The 18,013-nt window shown below is 40.8% G+C and overlaps 1 protein-coding gene across 10 annotated transcripts in view; it reads left to right on the top strand.

Annotated features, from left to right (window-relative positions):
• Positions 1–17,249, top strand: part of LOC117591556 (anoctamin-8) — a 45,787-nt gene extending 28,538 nt beyond the window's left edge. For 3 of the 10 annotated variants that reach the window (XM_034284851.1, XM_034284853.1, XM_034284852.1), the window contains 17 exons: positions 5,002–5,254; positions 5,420–5,790; positions 5,852–6,144; positions 6,746–6,901; positions 8,145–8,210; positions 12,015–12,150; positions 12,216–12,346; positions 12,408–12,692; positions 12,751–13,080; positions 13,142–13,513; positions 13,578–13,669; positions 13,825–13,929; positions 14,266–14,551; positions 15,421–15,519; positions 15,856–16,369; positions 16,440–16,585; positions 16,646–17,249. In XM_034284851.1, coding sequence (XP_034140742.1) covers positions 5,002–5,254; positions 5,420–5,790; positions 5,852–6,144; positions 6,746–6,901; positions 8,145–8,210; positions 12,015–12,150; positions 12,216–12,346; positions 12,408–12,692; positions 12,751–13,080; positions 13,142–13,513; positions 13,578–13,669; positions 13,825–13,929; positions 14,266–14,551; positions 15,421–15,519; positions 15,856–16,369; positions 16,440–16,585; positions 16,646–16,885 — 3,875 coding nt within the window. In that variant the 3' untranslated portion in view covers positions 16,886–17,249. The remainder of the gene's footprint in view (positions 1–5,001; positions 5,255–5,419; positions 5,791–5,851; positions 6,145–6,745; positions 6,902–8,144; positions 8,211–12,014; positions 12,151–12,215; positions 12,347–12,407; positions 12,693–12,750; positions 13,081–13,141; positions 13,514–13,577; positions 13,670–13,824; positions 13,930–14,265; positions 14,552–15,420; positions 15,520–15,855; positions 16,370–16,439; positions 16,586–16,645) is intronic. The other 7 variants (XM_034284856.1, XM_034284858.1, XM_034284857.1 and 4 more) reach the window with 7 other exon arrangements.
• The last annotated feature ends 764 nt before the right edge of the window (positions 17,250–18,013 follow it).

Genomic DNA, 18,013 nt, shown 5'->3' with positions numbered 1-18,013 from the left:
GTCGTAGAGTAATAAATGATTGTTAAAATGTATATAGTCAGAATTGCCACATTTGACCACAACTCTAACAATTTGCATTTATAGATCATAACATCAAATGATTAATATCAATGTTTTTTTGCCGTTTGGAACACAATGAGGAATAAAATTGTGAAGTAGGGTGCCATTTTGCATTGCATTTAAGCCACAGTATTAGTCAGTAGCTATTTTGGAGGGCTAGAGTTTGATATCCAGTGCTATATTGTTATATAATGGAAACTCCTATAGAGAATGCCTTGTGGGAGAAAAAATTCGATTATCTTGGATTTTTAAGCTGTTTCAATTGGTGCTACGACTTTTTTTTATAGAATCTTGTACTGCTAAACATATTCCCATCCAACATATTCCCAACCAATTTTATTGCTGTTTTACATATCTCATAAATTGAAAAATACGATTAACTGATCCAATTTTTTGGATTTATTTTATTCATACTACCTGTTTTGTAATGTATCTGGTATCTAGTAGTTGGCGATGTCTTTGTAATTGTATGTTAAAGATAGTCTTTCAATATGTGTCAGTTCGTAGTGACAACTAATTTTTGAAAANGTAGATGAAGATGTAGAACAAATGTATAATGTAAAATTCGAAAGAATCATGTTATGTATGCCGATTAAGTACCGGGAATAAAAGTTATGAAACTTACGAAGCATCTCAAACGTTCCTCCTCGTTTAATTTATATCAGCAGGCAATCAATTTCCGTTTATGGCATAGTGGGTGCACTCGATGGGAGAAGTGGTAAAGGGAAGGTGTGTTGTGGTGTGGGTTGGATGGCAAAGGAAGCGGAAAATCGCTGTCACAGCCATCAAAAGTCATAATGTTTATTCAATGGAAAAAAACTGATAGTTACACGCTAGCTGTGAAGCTTCAATAAGTATATGTGCATCGTTTAAGAGGATTTATTTAAAGTATATTTATACCCGGTAATCGAAGAGTAAATAGGGCATACTGCAGATCACCGAATTGGGATCAGATTGGATGATCCAATCAATAAGGTCGGTTATATAAGGTTCCCTTTGCTCAGTAAGTGCTCCCCTTCGTATTTTTCTGCACTTTCGGGGCATTTTGACACTTTGAGTGGTTTTATTTTTCAGTTATACAAGCTTTATAGCTTAATACCCGGCACTCAGTACTACATCTGAACCTTAGGGGTGTTTTGTCAAATTTTACATTTTGCTCTCATCTGTCATCTACATCTACAACACTTCTCCCACCAACACGCTCCTTTAGCTCGCCCCCCTTCCCTAGACCCACACACTGCAGACTCGAGGCAGAGGCAGAGTCCGCACACTGCAGAAGCAGAGTGTGAATGAGAGAATGTGAAAAAAAAACAAAAATAAGCTGCGGGTTTACCAAACCGTAGCACTATGGTCCCAATGACCACTTTTTTTTGCCAAGAAATCATTTTTAAAAGTTAAAACCAATACGCGCTTTTGGAGCTCTGTATTAGAAAAAAGCATCAAAGCTGGTACCAGAAATTTTCATAGCTGTCGCCATCTTCGTAAAATGTGCTGTGAAACCCAGCGGTCATTTTTGCAAAGCATGTGTTGTAATAAAGTTGGTTAAAATAACGACAAAATGTATAGAGTATTTAACTTTTTATGCTAATTGACTAGGTTAAAAAACCTAAATAAAATAAGTATGATGGACAAAACATTACATAGACCATAGATCATCAACCGCTACAGAAACATTAACATACAATTTCTATCAGAAAGTTATACACAGTCAAGCATCACTGTTGATTAAAAACTTTTTGGTTTTTTAATAGAGTGCCACCGAGTTCCACCTTGAAACCTAATGTGTCAGCATCTCATTATTTACTAACAATTTTACATATATCAGTCTTAACGGTGTAAACTGGTGTTGAGATTGTTAAACGTAAATATCTAGTATTGTAGTTTACTAATTATAGTTACAAAAAAACGGCAAACCTTGTGTTACTCCTTATTTTAACACTTCATCCCACGGTAAAACGTAACGTAAATTCGGTGTCATAATCAGTCTAGCTATTTTGGAGGGCTAGAGTTTGATATCCAGTGCTATATTGTTATATAATGGAAACTCCTATAGAGAATGCCTTGTGGGAGAAAAAATTCGATTATCTTGGATTTTTAAGCTGTTTCAATTGGTGCTACGACTTTTTTTTATAGAATCTTGTACTGCTAAACATATTCCCATCCTTTTTTTGATTCTAACATTTTGAGAAAAAATATTTAGAACCGATTTTCCGAATGGGTGCCAGGCCCATTTTTTCAAAAAACCTTCATCTTACTTGTTTTAACTAATATCAAAAGACTAAATGCAAAAACTTGATTCCTTGGCGAGTTATTAATTTAGGACAACAACAGTTTTCATTGGGACTATAGGGATGTAACTCTCTTCTTAACCCTTAAAGAGGGACATCAATTTGTCAGAGTGCACACTAGTGAAAATAAACAAAGCGAGGGGGACGTGTGAGACGCTTCATACGCGTCACTACTTTTATACCCGGTACTTAGTCAGCATATATGTACATACGTATGTAACCTTAGTGTGATCCGTATGTTTCTTCGCTGTTTTTTTTCTTCTAATTTTAAATTTTGCAGTTTTTTACATCTGTCATCTACATCTACATCACTTCTCCCGCCAGCAAGCTCTTTCAAGCATTCACTGTGCTGAAGCGTGTAGAGGGCTGAACGTTTGCTAATGAGGACCTCTAGTCATTCCTGTTCTGTTGCTCTAGCCCATCATCATTATCAAGGTTAATTAAAATATAAACTGTTTTAACTGAATTTTGTAGGGAGGAACAACTACCAGACATGGGTGGGTAGAAGGATGGATAGATGGATGGATGAATGGCTCTAAGCTGCACCAATCACATGAAGCTCAAGACTCGGTAGCTGTTGATTAAATTGATGCCTTCACAGCTCTATCTCCGCCTTCTAATGCAACAAACTGCTGGAGGTCGGATTCGGTTCCGGTAAACGGGTTGGGGTTTAGTTCTGGGTTTCTTCTGCGTTTGGTTTTGGCGCAGAAGCGAGCCACAATCTGATGTCATTAACAATTCAGAGCACAGCTCTCGGTCATACCCTGGGGGACTCCCACTGCTGATTTAACAGCTGAATGTTTCTCTAAAGCATGTGCCGACTGTATAGTGAATTGTGTGTAGTTCCATGTTGATGTAGGTCTCTGATGATTATTCTCTGCGCTCTGTTCCTGATGTCCTGATTTAATTATATTTTTCACAATTTATTCAAAGTCTCAATTTTATTCATTGCTGATATTAGATTAAGACATTTCCCATACCATTTTCAAGGTTAACATATTCCATTTTATTTTAACCATATCACGTAATACTTAAGTGCATACAATGTCCGTATATCTAGTACATACTAATCTTTAATATCTGCTACTGCAATCTCACAAGCAATTTAGCTTAATCTAGACATGCTCCTAACCTTCATTGGCAGATGTCAGCTATTCTACACCAGCTATAAAGTGTCCTGTTGTCCTACTCCTTTATTGATTTGGAGCTTCATTATTTAATCCCCAATGGTTTCCCAATTATTCAGAGAAGGGCTCGAGGGTCGGTGTTGCATTCTTTTGTCACAATTTAATGAGAAATTTGTGAGGAAAAAAAAGACAAACCTTTGGGATCCCCCATCTTATGTGTGTTGGTTTATCCTACCCATGGGTTGGAAACGTCCCAACGAAAAGGTACGTGTGAGACGCTTCTTAACGGTACTCAGTAAGACTCAGTAAATTTTACATTTTTTCTACATATGTCATCTACATCTACATAACTTCTCACGCCAACACGCTCTTTTAGCTCGCCCCCCTCCCCTAGAGCTGCACAGAGCCCCTAGAGCGCGAAACAGAGTGTAAAATGAGAGAATTTGTAAAAAACAAAAAAGCTGCTGGATGGGGTGGGTTTAGCCACTGAAATTTAATTTCTTCATTCTGGCTATAATAATGATCCAATCTGATTCCGATTCGGTGATCTAATAGATATGGTCGTTCCCTAGGGAATGACGTTATCAGATTTCTCTTATTCTTGAAGTTGTGGCCGTGTAAGATTTTCGCTCTTTGTTAGGGTGCAAGGGGCCGGGGCTAATTTTTAAAATACACTTGTATCAGTGTGAGCATACAGCAGTCTGGAGACAAAATTTTATGGCTTTAGCTTTTATAGTCTCTGATAACTAGTCGACAATCAAGAAGGACGGACGAACGGACGGACGGACAGACAGACAGATATAAATCATGTGCCATGCAACAGATCATTTTTATCTATCGGATGCTGGATAAACTTGCCATTATGTGATTTACATGCTCTGCAAATACTTAAGTGGTTTTAGATGCCACCAGCCATCAATGGAGCCATCCATAAACTGTTTTTAATGGAGGAGCCCCCTTACTTTCATTAAACATTAAATTTTCATCGTTAAAATAAGAAATAGATCGATGAGAGCCTTTGCGGAGTTATGAGACTTTTTGGAAATTTATTTTGGCCGAGTGTGAGCTATTTCATAAGCTATATTGGAAATTCGTTTTTATTTAGACAACATTAAAAAGCGATTCTTTTTTAATACTTGAAATTAGAATCAATAATACTCGGATCTAAAAAAAATTATGCAGCAGAGGATTATGGGTGAATAATAGCTGTAATCAAATTGTAAGCGAGAATAGTTATATTTATATCCTTTAATAACACTACATGACAGGATTTTTCCGCTTCGAACAAAACTAAATTTTTCTGAAAGATATGGCGTTTAGAAACGGCTTGGTGATATTTTGTTTTATACCCGGTACTCGAAGAGTAAATAGGGTATATTGTATTTGTGAGAATAACGGTTGTATGTAACGCACAGAAGTAAACGTTTCCGACCCCATAAAGTATATATATTCTTGATCAACATCAATAGCCGAGTCGATTGAGCCAAATTCTTATTTGAATGGTTTCCTTTTTCTGGCTCTTGCAGCTTCCCGCCATATTCGCCGCAAAGTTCCCTACGCTGGTCATTTGATGACGCCGCGTCGGCTCTGGCTGAATAAAATCCCAACACAATGTGACGTAGTCATTGAATTTCCCGAGGATTCCCCTGACGAGGCACTGCGTTGGCTGCTGGCACGCATACGCTCCCAACCGCCGGCCGGGCTAGGTCTCCTGGTGCAGGTCAAGGCACATGAGAGCACGCGACGGAATGCCTTCTATGTCAGTGCCCCCGTGAATGTGTAAGTGGCGCAGCCCCAAGCGGTGACTAGATAAAGTGAGAGCTTTAGTTTTTGCAGTTTATGCAACGTGAGAAAAGCAAATTTAATTACTTATATTTTATGCATTTTTAATGTTTGTGGGTTTGAAAATATTAAATAATCTTCAACTGAAATACTTTCTCAAAGCCTTTTTAAAGCCGCCGAGGAGGCCCGCCTGCCCAAGCGTCTGCGTCCGGATCTAGGTAGCGCCCTAAGGGAGTTTACCACCCGCGAGAGCCATTGTTTTCAGCAGTTGAGAGGTGACGTGGCCAGCACCGCGCTCTTTACCTCGCAGGAGCGTCAGTGGCTGGTGTTGCAGGTGCTGCAGGGCCTGCGTGCCGGCTGCAGTGACATCGATGCTCTGCATGGACGCGCAGCAGTGGCCGAGGGCCAGAGCATTGTGGCCGCCTGGCAGGAGTCGGGTCTCATTACACAGGTCTTTCCGCTGCACGAACCAAGGTCGTTGACACAACTTCAGACTCACTGGGTGAAACAAATATTTGCACCACAGCCTCTGGGTGAGTCCTCTGGTTGATGCTTCTGAAATAAATAAAAACATTCCACTTTCCCTTCTTCCAGACGACATTGCTGCTTATTTTGGGGTGAAGGTTGCCCTGTACTTTGCCTGGTTGGGTCATTACACGTGCGCCTTGGGTGTGCCGGCTATTTTTGGCACAATTCTTTACTGCATTCTCTGGGGCAAGGGTCAAACAGCACAGGACATGGGTCACGTGCTCTTCTCGCTGTTCAATGTGGCCTGGGCTTCACTGTATCTGGAGGCCTGGAAGAGGTACTCTGTGGAGTTGGCCTTTCGCTGGGGTACTCTATCCACGCCGCCCGAACTACTCGAGCCACCTAGGCCGCTCTACAAGGTGCGTTTTCTTCAACTGATTGATGGTTTTTTATACCCGATACTCGAAGAGTAAATAGGGTATATTGTGTTTGTGGGGAAAAAATTTAACACACAGAAGGAAGCGATTCCGACCCTATAAAATATAAGTAGATATCTTGATCAGCATCAATAGCCGAGTCAATCAATAGCCCTGTCTGTCTGTAGGTAAAGACCATATCTCTCAGAAGACCGAATTGGAATTAGATTGGATTATTATTATAACCAGAATGAAGAAATTAATTTGCATTGGCTACCTCTTTAACTTTTATAGTCTCTTAGATCCAGGCGCTCAACGGACGGACAGACGGATAGACGGACGGGCGGACGGACAGACTGACATGGCTATATCGACTCGGCTATTGATGCTGATCAAGAATATAAATACTTTATGGGGTCGGAAACGTTTTCTGCTCTTCATACATCCACTTTCCCCCACAAATACAATATACCCTGTTTACTCTTCGAGTACCGGGTATTAAAAAACAGTAAAAAGCAAAAAAATAGCGGGTAAAAAAAGTTGAGACTCGTAAGAAGCATCTCCCACGTTCCTACTCGTTGACGTTCTTATTATTATTTCTTAGGGCCCTTTGGAGGAGAACAATGTGACAGGTCGTCTGGAGCCCAAAGAGTCGCCTGCCTGGCAACGTCGAGCCTTTCGATATTTGGTTAGCTTTCCCATTATAGGATGCTGCCTCTGTATGGTCTTTGCTGTGATGTTTCTCATGTTGCGCTTTCAGGTAAGCTGCGAATTTAAGTTTTTAAGAAAGTTGTAATCGATTCTATGTGTGTGTGCTGTGTGTGTGTGGACTGGTCTTTCAAATACTCTTGCAAAGTTGGTCAAAGATTTACAGGTTTCATTGTGTTTTATACGCTCTAAAATATAGACTAAAACTATTTAAACATTACCAGATTTTAAAAATAGTTTATTCTTCAGCGAAGCAAGCTGAAAACGAATATTGGAGAATGATTCAAAGATTCTCGAGTTTTCGAACTTCTTAATTAGAACCCCGTTAAAAACAAATAAAAGAATATCATACTCGTATTCATATCATATGCAATATGCATGCACAATTTTTTATAGAATCGTATCGATATTATACTTAACGTAGTTTAGTGCTAGTTGTATGCTTAAAATATTTGAATATTCCTTATGGCATGCTTAAAATAACCCTCTGATTGAACCCTTGGCTAACTAACTATTGATTTGCCATTTCTCACTTCATCTAAATCAGACAAAATCCAAGCAAAAATTATCATAACTGCACCAAAAAATCAACAGCTATACACTTAAAGTGCTTCACAAAAGCTACAGAATCATTAAGGAATATTATTATTACGTAATCAAATTTGTATGGGTTATGGAAATCCATTTACAGTACTTGACGAAAACATAAAGCTTCATTTGCAAGGGTATTTCTTAGCACGCTTTGATCAAGCGCACCGAACCCACTTGTCCGCCCAGCCTCATGGCCCTTGCGCTTGTCTGTTTGGGGCCAATTTGCACGAGTGTTGCTGTCCCGTTAGGGGCGGCCAAAATTGGTATGCGAGTATATGCACAAGTGTGTTGTATTGCCTGTTTATTAATTTGCGCTAACATTAGTAGGGCTTATTTATTACGCTTTTAAGAGCACTCACACAGTCACACACTCACACTCACAAAAACAACAGCAGCACACGACCACTCACATGGACACTCTCAGATTTTGAATTTTTTGCTCTTCCGCTGTGGATGTTGCTGCTGCTGCACCTGTCATTGCGTTGAAAGTTCATGCACACACTTTTATTTTCTTGTTCTCTTTTTGTTTGCACTTTATTTTTTCTACTTTTTACTACGTCTTTCTTTGCAACGAATACGGGTAAAGAAGTAGTGGAAATGAACACGTTTAACTAACACCCGTCACGCCTTATTGAATTGTTTTTACATATCTGTATATTTTCCTTTGGACGTTTCTGTTTCGGTTTCTTTTTTATACTTCACAGGATTGGCTGGATCACCATAAAATACCCGATAAAGGAATTGCTCAATGCATGTATAATTTGCACAAGGTTCTTATTCATTTTTTAACTTGCAATTTACTTGTAATTAATCAATGTCTGTAAGTTGTTTGTATGTTTGACTCGCTCATGTGTTGTATCTTAGTAGTAGTTAGTTTTCCATATTTACGACAGTCTCTAGGGGGAAAGAATTGTTGCTAACATCATACCACGCGTCGTTTTATATTTAAAACAATACTTAAAGGCTGATCCCCTTTATCAACATATTCACACAAACAAGCATAACCAATCATCAGTTTCTATTTGGAGAGGTAGTTGGATTCTTTTATTTTAGTGGTTCGCCTCTAAAACAGTTTCCCCAGATCCTAATCATTCACAAAGATAACTCTACTCGAGACGATATTGCCGTTTCAATTCAGACTAGGATAGGTTAGGTGAAGGCGGTAGCTGGGGGGAGAGAAACACCCCCCACCCCAGCTCACTTGGACCCATTATGGATCCGATGTGATGCCGCATGGGCGCAAACTTCTTCTGCTGCCTAAACCGTGGTGCGCAATTTTGTTAAGGGCAGTCCCATCCTGTAGCTTGGATGTACTTGGACAAAATCCCCGGTTTGGTCTCGGACAGGTCTGAAATGTCCGCGAGGAAAGGTGCCCCAAGAAGCCGTAGTCTGCGGCTACCCAGAGCCGGGCAGTGACAGAAGAAGTGGTGGACCGATTCCTCCTCTTCCTCGTCTCGACAACTTCTGCAATCAATGTACACCTTTCCTAGCGTTTTTTTCGATCGGCATGGCCATATAGGTCGTGTGATCCTGCAGGTGCTGGTTTGCTGCCAACACCTGTCTGCTTTACGCGCTAAAATTTCGTGCGTGGAGCCTGCACGTTGCCAAGGGCATCGCTTCTTGCTCTGTCTCCGATAGGATAGGTAAAGTAGTGCCTTGCCTGGCTAGTTCGTCGGCGGCGTCGCTCCCATTTGGTGGATGCAGTATCGGAATCTTATACTTCCTTGTGTTAACTGGTTAGTTTCAGTGAATCTGCCCTTCCGATAGGCATGCTGAGAATCAGAGAGTCGATTTGGCGGGATTCTCGCCGTGAGATGCAGGCCTAAGTAGGTCTGCCATAAGGGCACGTAGGGTCGTGTGCGGAGGGGTCTTCTGGCCTTCGAGGCTAACTGCAGTATGCTCTTTGTTACTGAAATTTGGGAGCAAAATAAGTGCAACTCTCTTTTTGCAATAAACCAGGTTCTTGTTTTACCTTTGTTATCAACTACGTATAGCTTATAGTTTTGAGTCCTCAGACCGCATACCCTGTTTCCGAGGATCCAGGGCTCCTGACTGAGGACCATATCGGCTCCACCCTTGGCTAGGTGGCAGTAGGGCAGCGCATGCTGCCTTACAATGATGGAGGTTTATCTAATGAGCTAATGAATGTACTAAATACATACATATATGAATGTTGACTGAGTCCGGATATAACAGTTGTGGCGCGTACGAAACGTCTTTCAATAAAAACTTAAAGCACTTTAAGCATCTTTGCGTTATCTATGGCGTATTATTTCCAAACGGTTTTATTTTCCCCCTACCATTTCAGGAAGAACTTTGTTAAATTTAATTTAAATTAATTTAATTTACAGCTGGCGATAAAGAATACCGCCTTGGGGCAACCAAAGAAAGTATAGAGATTGTATAGAGTATGAGATTTATCTAGTGGGGAATGTAGAGCTTGATAGAAGAAACAGTGGATGAAATTAAACGAGAAGGGACGTGTGAGACGCTTTTTACGCGTCACAACTTTTAAACCCGGCACTCAGGACTACATCTAGATGTAGAAGACATCGCCAACCACTAGATATCGTTCACATTACAGAACACGTAGTAAAAAGCCTCCTAAATAAAATATATCAAACAAATTGGATCAGTTAATATTTTCCAATTATGAGATATTTAAAACAGCAATAAAATTGGTACATTCTTGGACCGATAGGTATCACAGCAAATTTTTCGAAAGTAGCGCCATCTATGAAAATTTCTTGTACGCAACTTTGATGTGCAATAATGACCGATAGGTTTTACAGCAAATTTTTCGAAAGTGGCGCCATCTAGCGTTGAAAACCGAGTGTTGGTTAAAATTCGGTAGAGTCATCGCCAGGGGGAGGGCAGAGGCAGGAGCCGAGTGAAGCAGAAGCAGAGTGTGAATGAGAGAATGTACAAAGAGCAACAAATACTGCGGGACAGGGTGGGTTTAGCCACTGGAAATTAATTTCTCCATTGTGGCTATAATAATGATCCGATCGGATCCCAATTTGGTGATCTGATAGATATGGCCATTCCCTACGGAATGGCGTTTTTTTCTTTTATCTTCAAAATTGTGGAAAGAGGTTTTGGAGGTTTTCGCCCTTTTGCGGGGGTGGAAGGGGGCGTGGCTCATTTTTGAAATACACTGGTTTCAGTATGAGCATACAGCAGTCCGGAGCCAAATTTGGTGGCTCTAGCTTTTATAGTCTCTGAGAACGAGCCGACAAACAAGACGGACAGACAGACATGGCTCTATCGACTCGGCTATTGATGCTGATCAAGAATATATATACTTTATGGGGTCGGAAACGCTTCCTTCTGTGCGTTACATACACGTTATTCGCACAAATACAATATACCCTATTTACTCTTTGAGTACCGGGTATAAAAATGTTACGCTTAATTAATGTCCCAAACAGTCCCAGTTTCCAGGTCAGTTTTAGGCAGAAATATAATACTCAAATTTGTTAAGAAAGAGGAGGAACAATTGGTGCTGCTGCTGTAACCCTCAACTATTTGTAACCTTCAATTAACTTTAATTTGTCAGATTTGTTTGCCTGTGCATAGGGACATATCGTGTTTTGATAAGATTAAAGCAAAATGCCATTTTACAAATGTACACGGGAACTTTTTACGTTCTGACCTGATCAGCAGTCATAAGCTCTGACCGTTGATTGTTACCAATTTTTTGGGGGACATAAGGATAGTTGGATTTAATATATGGTAGGGAGCCATTGAAACTATATTTTAGCCATTGGAACTCTTTAAATATTGACACATCTTTTCACTGACTAGAACAAAAACGATTACATTTCATATGCTATGGAAAACTTCAGTTTTCTAAAGTCTACAATTTCTAAGATAGTCTCCTAAGATCAATAAAGTTGTTGGCTACTTTAAACTTGCTAAAGAAGCAACTTTAACAAATACTTTTTATTTTAGATAATTTGAATAATATTTGTATAGAAATGCTAAGAGGAATAGGGGCATTTTATCAACATTTAAGAGTACGTGCATTTTATTAAAATGTAGTCTATTCTATTTAAATTGAGACATTTATTGGATGCACTGCCAAGACTTCCTCTTTTGGTGAAAGAAAAAAGGAAATGTTCAAGTATGCTGCTTTGAAAAGCACTCTAAATAATAATACTTCGCCATTAAAATGGCGCCAAGGAGAACTCAATTTTATAAACTATCGCCATGTTTAGAGCTCCTCACTCATCAGGAGTAGCAGTGGAAGTGTTCAAGAGCCTGTCCACCGTTGCAACACTCCACTCAGCCAGGTGGACTGAAGCTTTGAAGGTGGTGCCAAAGGTAAACCACAATACCTTCGGAAAAGCCTGTAATATAATCAAATTAGCTGCGTAAGCATTAAATATGCTGCATTCCATTAGCAGTCGAAAAGGAAGTGCGGACATGAATAATAATTGCAGTTTAATTAAGAGAAAAGTGGGCTTGGCAAAACAGAAATCGTTGGGTGGAAAGTAGGTGGCAAGAGAGTAATGATTGATATTTGTGTTCGAGGGATAAAGGTTTTACTTTTCTTACTCAAATTATTGAAGGACTGGTGGGACTCCAAGCTGCCTGAGGATAGTGTCCTATGCTGTCTGAGTGTCATACCAAAAGTACTCCTAGCAGGAGCCATCACCCTCATGGATGAGGCTTACTTTAAGCTGGCTGTGTGGCTCAATGATAAAGGTGAACTATCCATATTTTGTACATAGTTCTATAGCCTATAATAATATAATTCTTTTTATGCACAGAAAACTATCGCCTGCAATCGAAATATGAAAATCATTTGATAGCCAAAGTTGCGCTCTTCCAGTTTGTCAACTCCTTTCTATCGCTCTTCTATATCGCCTTCTATTTGCGCGATGAAGAGAAGCTCAAAGAGGTAAGTAAAATCCTTTAAACGGATGTTGAACTCGTTAAATTTCCTGTATCGTTTCCTTCAGCAACTGGCTGGCCTGCTCATCTCGAGACAAATCATTGGAAATCTACGTGAATCGGCCCTTCCCTATTTTGTGGAGCAATATAAACTGGCCAAATTGAGTTTCAACATGTGGGGTGCCCTGAGTCCCACGCAGAATCTGACACGTAGTTTGGCAGAGGAATTGGCCACAGCCGAGGCAGAGCTTAAGGCCGAGGCCTCTGGCACGCCCACAAAAACCCATCAGCAAAGTCAAGAAGCCAGTAAAAGAAATATTGGCCAGGCTGAAATTGAGAGTTCGTTGTATAAGGTGCGTCGGTTGTGGTACTCTTTCAGATTTCTAATAATTTCCCTATTTATAATGTCAGTACAATGGCACCTTTTCCGATCACCTGGAGATGCTGGTGCAAATGGGATATGTGGTGCTCTTTTCGGCTGCCTTTCCACTGGCTGGTATGTGTGCGTTGATCAACAACCTCATGGAGATACGTTCCGATGCGTTCAAGCTGGCACATGTGCACCAGCGACCGTTTGGACAGCGAGTGGCAAATATTGGCACCTGGCAGAATGCTTTGAGTATTCTCTCGCTGGCAGCTGTGATTGTGAACTGTGCCCTGATTGGACTCTCTGGTCAGGTGTCGAGGCTCTGGCCAGGACTAACCACAGCCCAGACAATTATATTGATTGTCACACTCGAAGTGAGTTAAACGATTCTGACCGTGCAATTCTGATGCTTTCACGTCTAAATTATATACATAGCACATTATGTTGGGGCTGCGGCAGGCACTCACCTGGCTGCTGCCAGAGTTGCCCTCTTGGCTGGCAGCGGAAATAGCTCGAGCTGAGCATTGTCGACGGGAAATGCAATGCAAGGGCACCTCGCCACGTCCCACCCCGCCGACACCACAATCGACGACCTCCACGCAGCCGGAACAGGAGGGCTCCCGTGGAATGTTGCAACCGGAGAGCGGCGCCAACACCACACACGATCAGTGTATGGAGAGCCAGGTGGCAGAGGATATGCTGCTCTATGGGCACGAGTTTGCTACCTCCGGCTATGGGCGCAACATCGAGGCGGATGTGAATATTTATGAGAATCGTGATTCGTCGCCCGATTCCCCACCCTCTCAGGTGCGAGGTCTTTAAATGTTGTAACTTTAGAAATACATATTATATTTGGTATACCATTTTATAGACCAGCACAATTCTTATTAGACCGCTGCACGAGTCAACACCACCGCATGGAGGCGCCTCCCTTTCCAGTCTGCATTATGATGGCAATGGAGGGTGAGTGCCGTCGCTGCATCATAATACTAATAACAGAAAAACACTTTGAATTTTTTCCTTAAATCTTTTACTGTAAATTTGATTTTCTTTATGCATTTCTTTATTACTCATTCTTCAATTTATTTTGCATTATTTCTGATAAAACGATTCTTTAGAGCTTGTGTTCGAAAATCTCTGCACTTTATACCGGAAATACCACCATTTCTTGGATATTCTGTGCGAAATCTAAGCGTTATGACCAAACAACAACAACAAATCGGGTAAATGTTGGATCGAGCAAAACTAGATGAATTAATGCTGTAAATTCAGGCATTTGTTAGAGGTTTTAGTTTGATTAAAAATCAATGAATCAATGGTAAATCAACTAAAATCTGTAACAAATTGGCTTATCTTTATCTGTGTGTTACAGCCTTCAAAATTGATTGTAATGCAAAGCTTTCGAAATGGGCTAAGCTAACCCTATATACCAGTCAATTTCTATTACCCTATTAATAATGTCAAGCTTACAATTTATTTACTCTCTTTGTACTCTCATTTTTCTTACACTTTAATACATTTTCCACGTTTTGTATATTCGCTTTTTTCATGGCACACAGAGCATCCGCCAGCACGCTAGCCCTAAACTCAGCCGCATTTGCTGCCCGGATGCAACCGATACATTTGCCGGAAATACCGCCGTTCCGTAAGAAATCAAGCGACTCTGCCGATCACACTGGCAGCAGCAACAGTAGCAGTCCCCAGCGTGCTACGATGCGGCAACTATCAGCGCAATATCAGCCGCAACAGCAACTGCAGCAGGAACATCAACAGAGGATCTCGGAGATACCGCCCTTCAAGACGCGCAAAATATCGGCAGAGAGTGCAACACATTTGACGTTGAGTGTAAGATCTTGGGGAAAACTCTACAGTCTCTCTTCTACCCATTCACAATGAGTATCCTTAGACTATCTAAGACTGTGTCGGCCTGTAGCTGCTCAATTTTATATCTGTATTTGTAGAATCTTGCAATTACTAAACAAAAAGCCCCGGTCGATAGCTGCAATCACTTAAACATTCTCGATACGTATGATTAATATTACAAGGGCTGTTCTATACTTTCTAACTCATCTTGCTTATATTATAGAGTAATAAGCTTAGCAGGGAATTTGAAAACCGAACATAGAACATAGAACAGAGTAGGAAAAGTGTTCTTGATTGGGTATAGGTGCATTAATTCGACGTTGCTTAAGGTCTTCAAAATCTATGAAGAGGCACCTAAAATTGGTCAACCATCCCAACAAACATGAAAAAATCCTAACAAAAGCAACTGTTGGAGGGCTTCTCGGCTTTTCCTAAGTTTTTCTAAAGTCATTAATTTTGTAAAAAACACCGCACAAAAATCATTATTTTTACATTTGAAAGCCTTATAATTTTTAGACGGTTGGCAAAAACTACAAAGTGGTTAGGTATACCTTATAGCATTCATGAGCTCTATAGAAGTTCATTACAACTAGATGTAAAATTCTTTAATTATGTGAAAAAATGCAATCCCCCTTAAAAAATTTTGTTTTTAATTCTTTTAAAAAAAGTTCTGCCGATGATACTTTTAAGCTAAATCTTTCAGAAAAAGTTAGTTTTGTTCGAAGCTATAAAGTCGTGTCGTGTTCTTCATTAGAAGAAATCAAATTTTTCAGCTACTAACCCAAAGTCGTAATACGAAAACAAATACTCACTCTAACCTAACCACCCCACTTGACTATTGCCGTTTAAAGGACAAGCTACACATAAAACTCCATGCACCCGAATGGATGTCACGTTTAAAAGTCAACGACAATGCGATTCTTCATAGAAGCATAGATTGTATTGCCAAGGTAGTGCAGAGATACAAATACAATATGTATAACCATATATTATACACCCAAACAGAATGTGTTTGTTATTAGATATGTGTGTTTTTGATGTTGTGTAAAAGAAGCTTAATCACACTCAAAATACACACTGACCTTTCACCCATTTCATCCACTAACAAATGGCATGAACTTCTTACAGCATACAACCAATCTTATTTTTATACTGTTTACTGTATACTGCTTATTACTGTATTACAAAGAGCTTTTGATGTGTGTAGTTATTGAGATATTCATATGAACATATGTACATCCACAGCTCGATTATATAAACTTCCATCTTTAATTTTTCAACTTAAGGAACTCGCAAACAGTGACAATACCTCCGATATTTTAAAGCCTGCACCGTCGTGGAGCAACGTGGCCCTGAAAACGGGTACTCCGGGAAGCTTGTTGGCCACACCACCTGCCTCGCAGCAACAGCATCATATAGTGGCATCATCCTCCTCATCGTCGGGTGGCGGTGGGAGCGTTTTCAGTACCAGTGGGCTAGGACCTAACGGAGCCTCCGGTAGAATCAGTAATTCCCAGTCAAGGCCCAGTGTGGGTGCCCTATCAAATTCGTCATCCAGTTCATCCCATAAGCAGCAAAAGAAACTGGAAAAGGAGGAGAAGGAGAGAGAAAAGAAGGAGGAGAAAGAGCGAGGAAGGGAACGGAAGGAGGAGAAGGAAAAGGAGAGGAAAGAGGAGAAAGAAAAGGAGAAGCAAAGGGAGAAAGAACGGGAAAAGGAGAAGGAAAGAGACAAGGAGAAGGAAAAGGAAGAGTCTGCCGCTGCCTCCACATCAGCGGGCGCTTTAGATGACGAAGCGAAGGGTATGACAAATGCTCAACTGAATTCGATCTTTTATTTTTAGTCTTCTAATGTCTTTGTTTCGTTTTATAGCCGCTGAACTAGCGGCCAAGAAATCGCGCCTCAAGCAAAAACTGGTGAAAAGTGCGAGATCTGTGGCAATATTCTCGCTAAAACTGAAGGAACGAAGACAGCGGGAGGCTGAAAAGGCAGCCACCATAGCTGTAGAGCATGCCAAGGTAGGGAACTGAGACTGAAACAATAAGCTAACTAACCAACTAATCGAACTAACAATTTAGGCTCTGGCTAAGCTGCCAATTCACCAGGCAGTGGGAGGGGAACTATCTCTTATACCTATCGAACAACTGATTCAAATTGAGGATCTCCAACCTGCGATCAAGCCTTTAACAGCAAACGTATCCACAACGACAGCACCGACATCCACATCGAGCCTGGCAGGCACATCGATGCAGCATCAGCATCACCATCAATATCAACAGCAGCAGTATCATCCTCCACATCCGCACACAGATGACTAGACTTCTCAAGAGTTGAAATTAATTAGCAGCAGCTGCACAAACACACACAATCTGTAAATAGTTTTTCTATGCACCCTTTACCCCACTCTACCCATCTAACTAGCAGAGTTCTAGTCAAAGTTACCGTAGGCAAATTGGCTGCATGTGTGTCTTATCCACAATTGGCAGGAACTAATTAGCTAAACCAAGTAAATCTACCAACAAAAGCGGTCAGATCCATTTCGATATCTTAAATAGTATTTTACACTCCACTTTAATCGAAATCGCAAATATCGTACTCTCCAAAAAAATCGAGAAGGGTTGTGTGAGAGAGAGAGAGAGAGAGAGAGCTTTTTACGCGTCACAACTTTTATACCCGGTACTAAGTACCACCTCTGTACCTTAGCGGTTTTTTTTTAAATGTTACATTTTTTCTGCATCTGTCATATTGCATCTACATCTACATAAACTCTCACGAAAACACGCTCTGTTTGCTCGCCCACCTGTGGAATGAGAGAATGTGCAAAAAATAAAAACAAGCTGCTGGACGGGGTGGGTTTAGCCACTGCAAATTAATTTCTTCATTCTGGCCATAATAATGATCCAATCTGATCCCAATTCGGTTATGATAGATATGGTCATTCTCTACGAAATAGCGTTTTTACATTCCTCTTCTTATCTTCAATATTGTGGCTGTGGGAGATTTTCGCCCTTTGTGTGGGCGGAAGGGGGCGGGGCTAATTCTTGAGATACATTTGTGTCAGTGTGATATCACAAAAGGCTAGAGGCAAAATTCGGTTTCTCTACCTTTTTGAGTCTCTGAGATCCAGGCGCCCAACACGACGGACGGACAGACAGATAGACGGAAGGGCGGAAGGGGGCGGGGCTAATTCTTGAGATACATTTGTGTCAGTGTGATATCACAGAAGTCTAGAGGCAAAATTCGGTTTCTCTACCTTTTAGAGTCTCTGAGATCCAGGCGCCCAACACGACGGACGGACAGACGGATAGACGGACCGACGGACAGATGGATAGACGGACGGACGGACAGACTGACATGGCTACAACGACTCGGCTATTGATGCTGATCAAGAATATAAATACTTTATGGGGTCGGAACGTATTCTTCTGTGTGTTGAATACATCCAT

This window comes from Drosophila guanche, unplaced genomic scaffold (genome assembly GCF_900245975.1).
Source record: "Drosophila guanche unplaced genomic scaffold, DGUA_6, whole genome shotgun sequence".
Taxonomy (NCBI): domain Eukaryota; kingdom Metazoa; phylum Arthropoda; class Insecta; order Diptera; family Drosophilidae; genus Drosophila; species Drosophila guanche.
The sequence above is the reverse complement of the archived record's forward strand: the minus strand, read 5'-3'. Positions and strand labels throughout refer to the sequence as shown.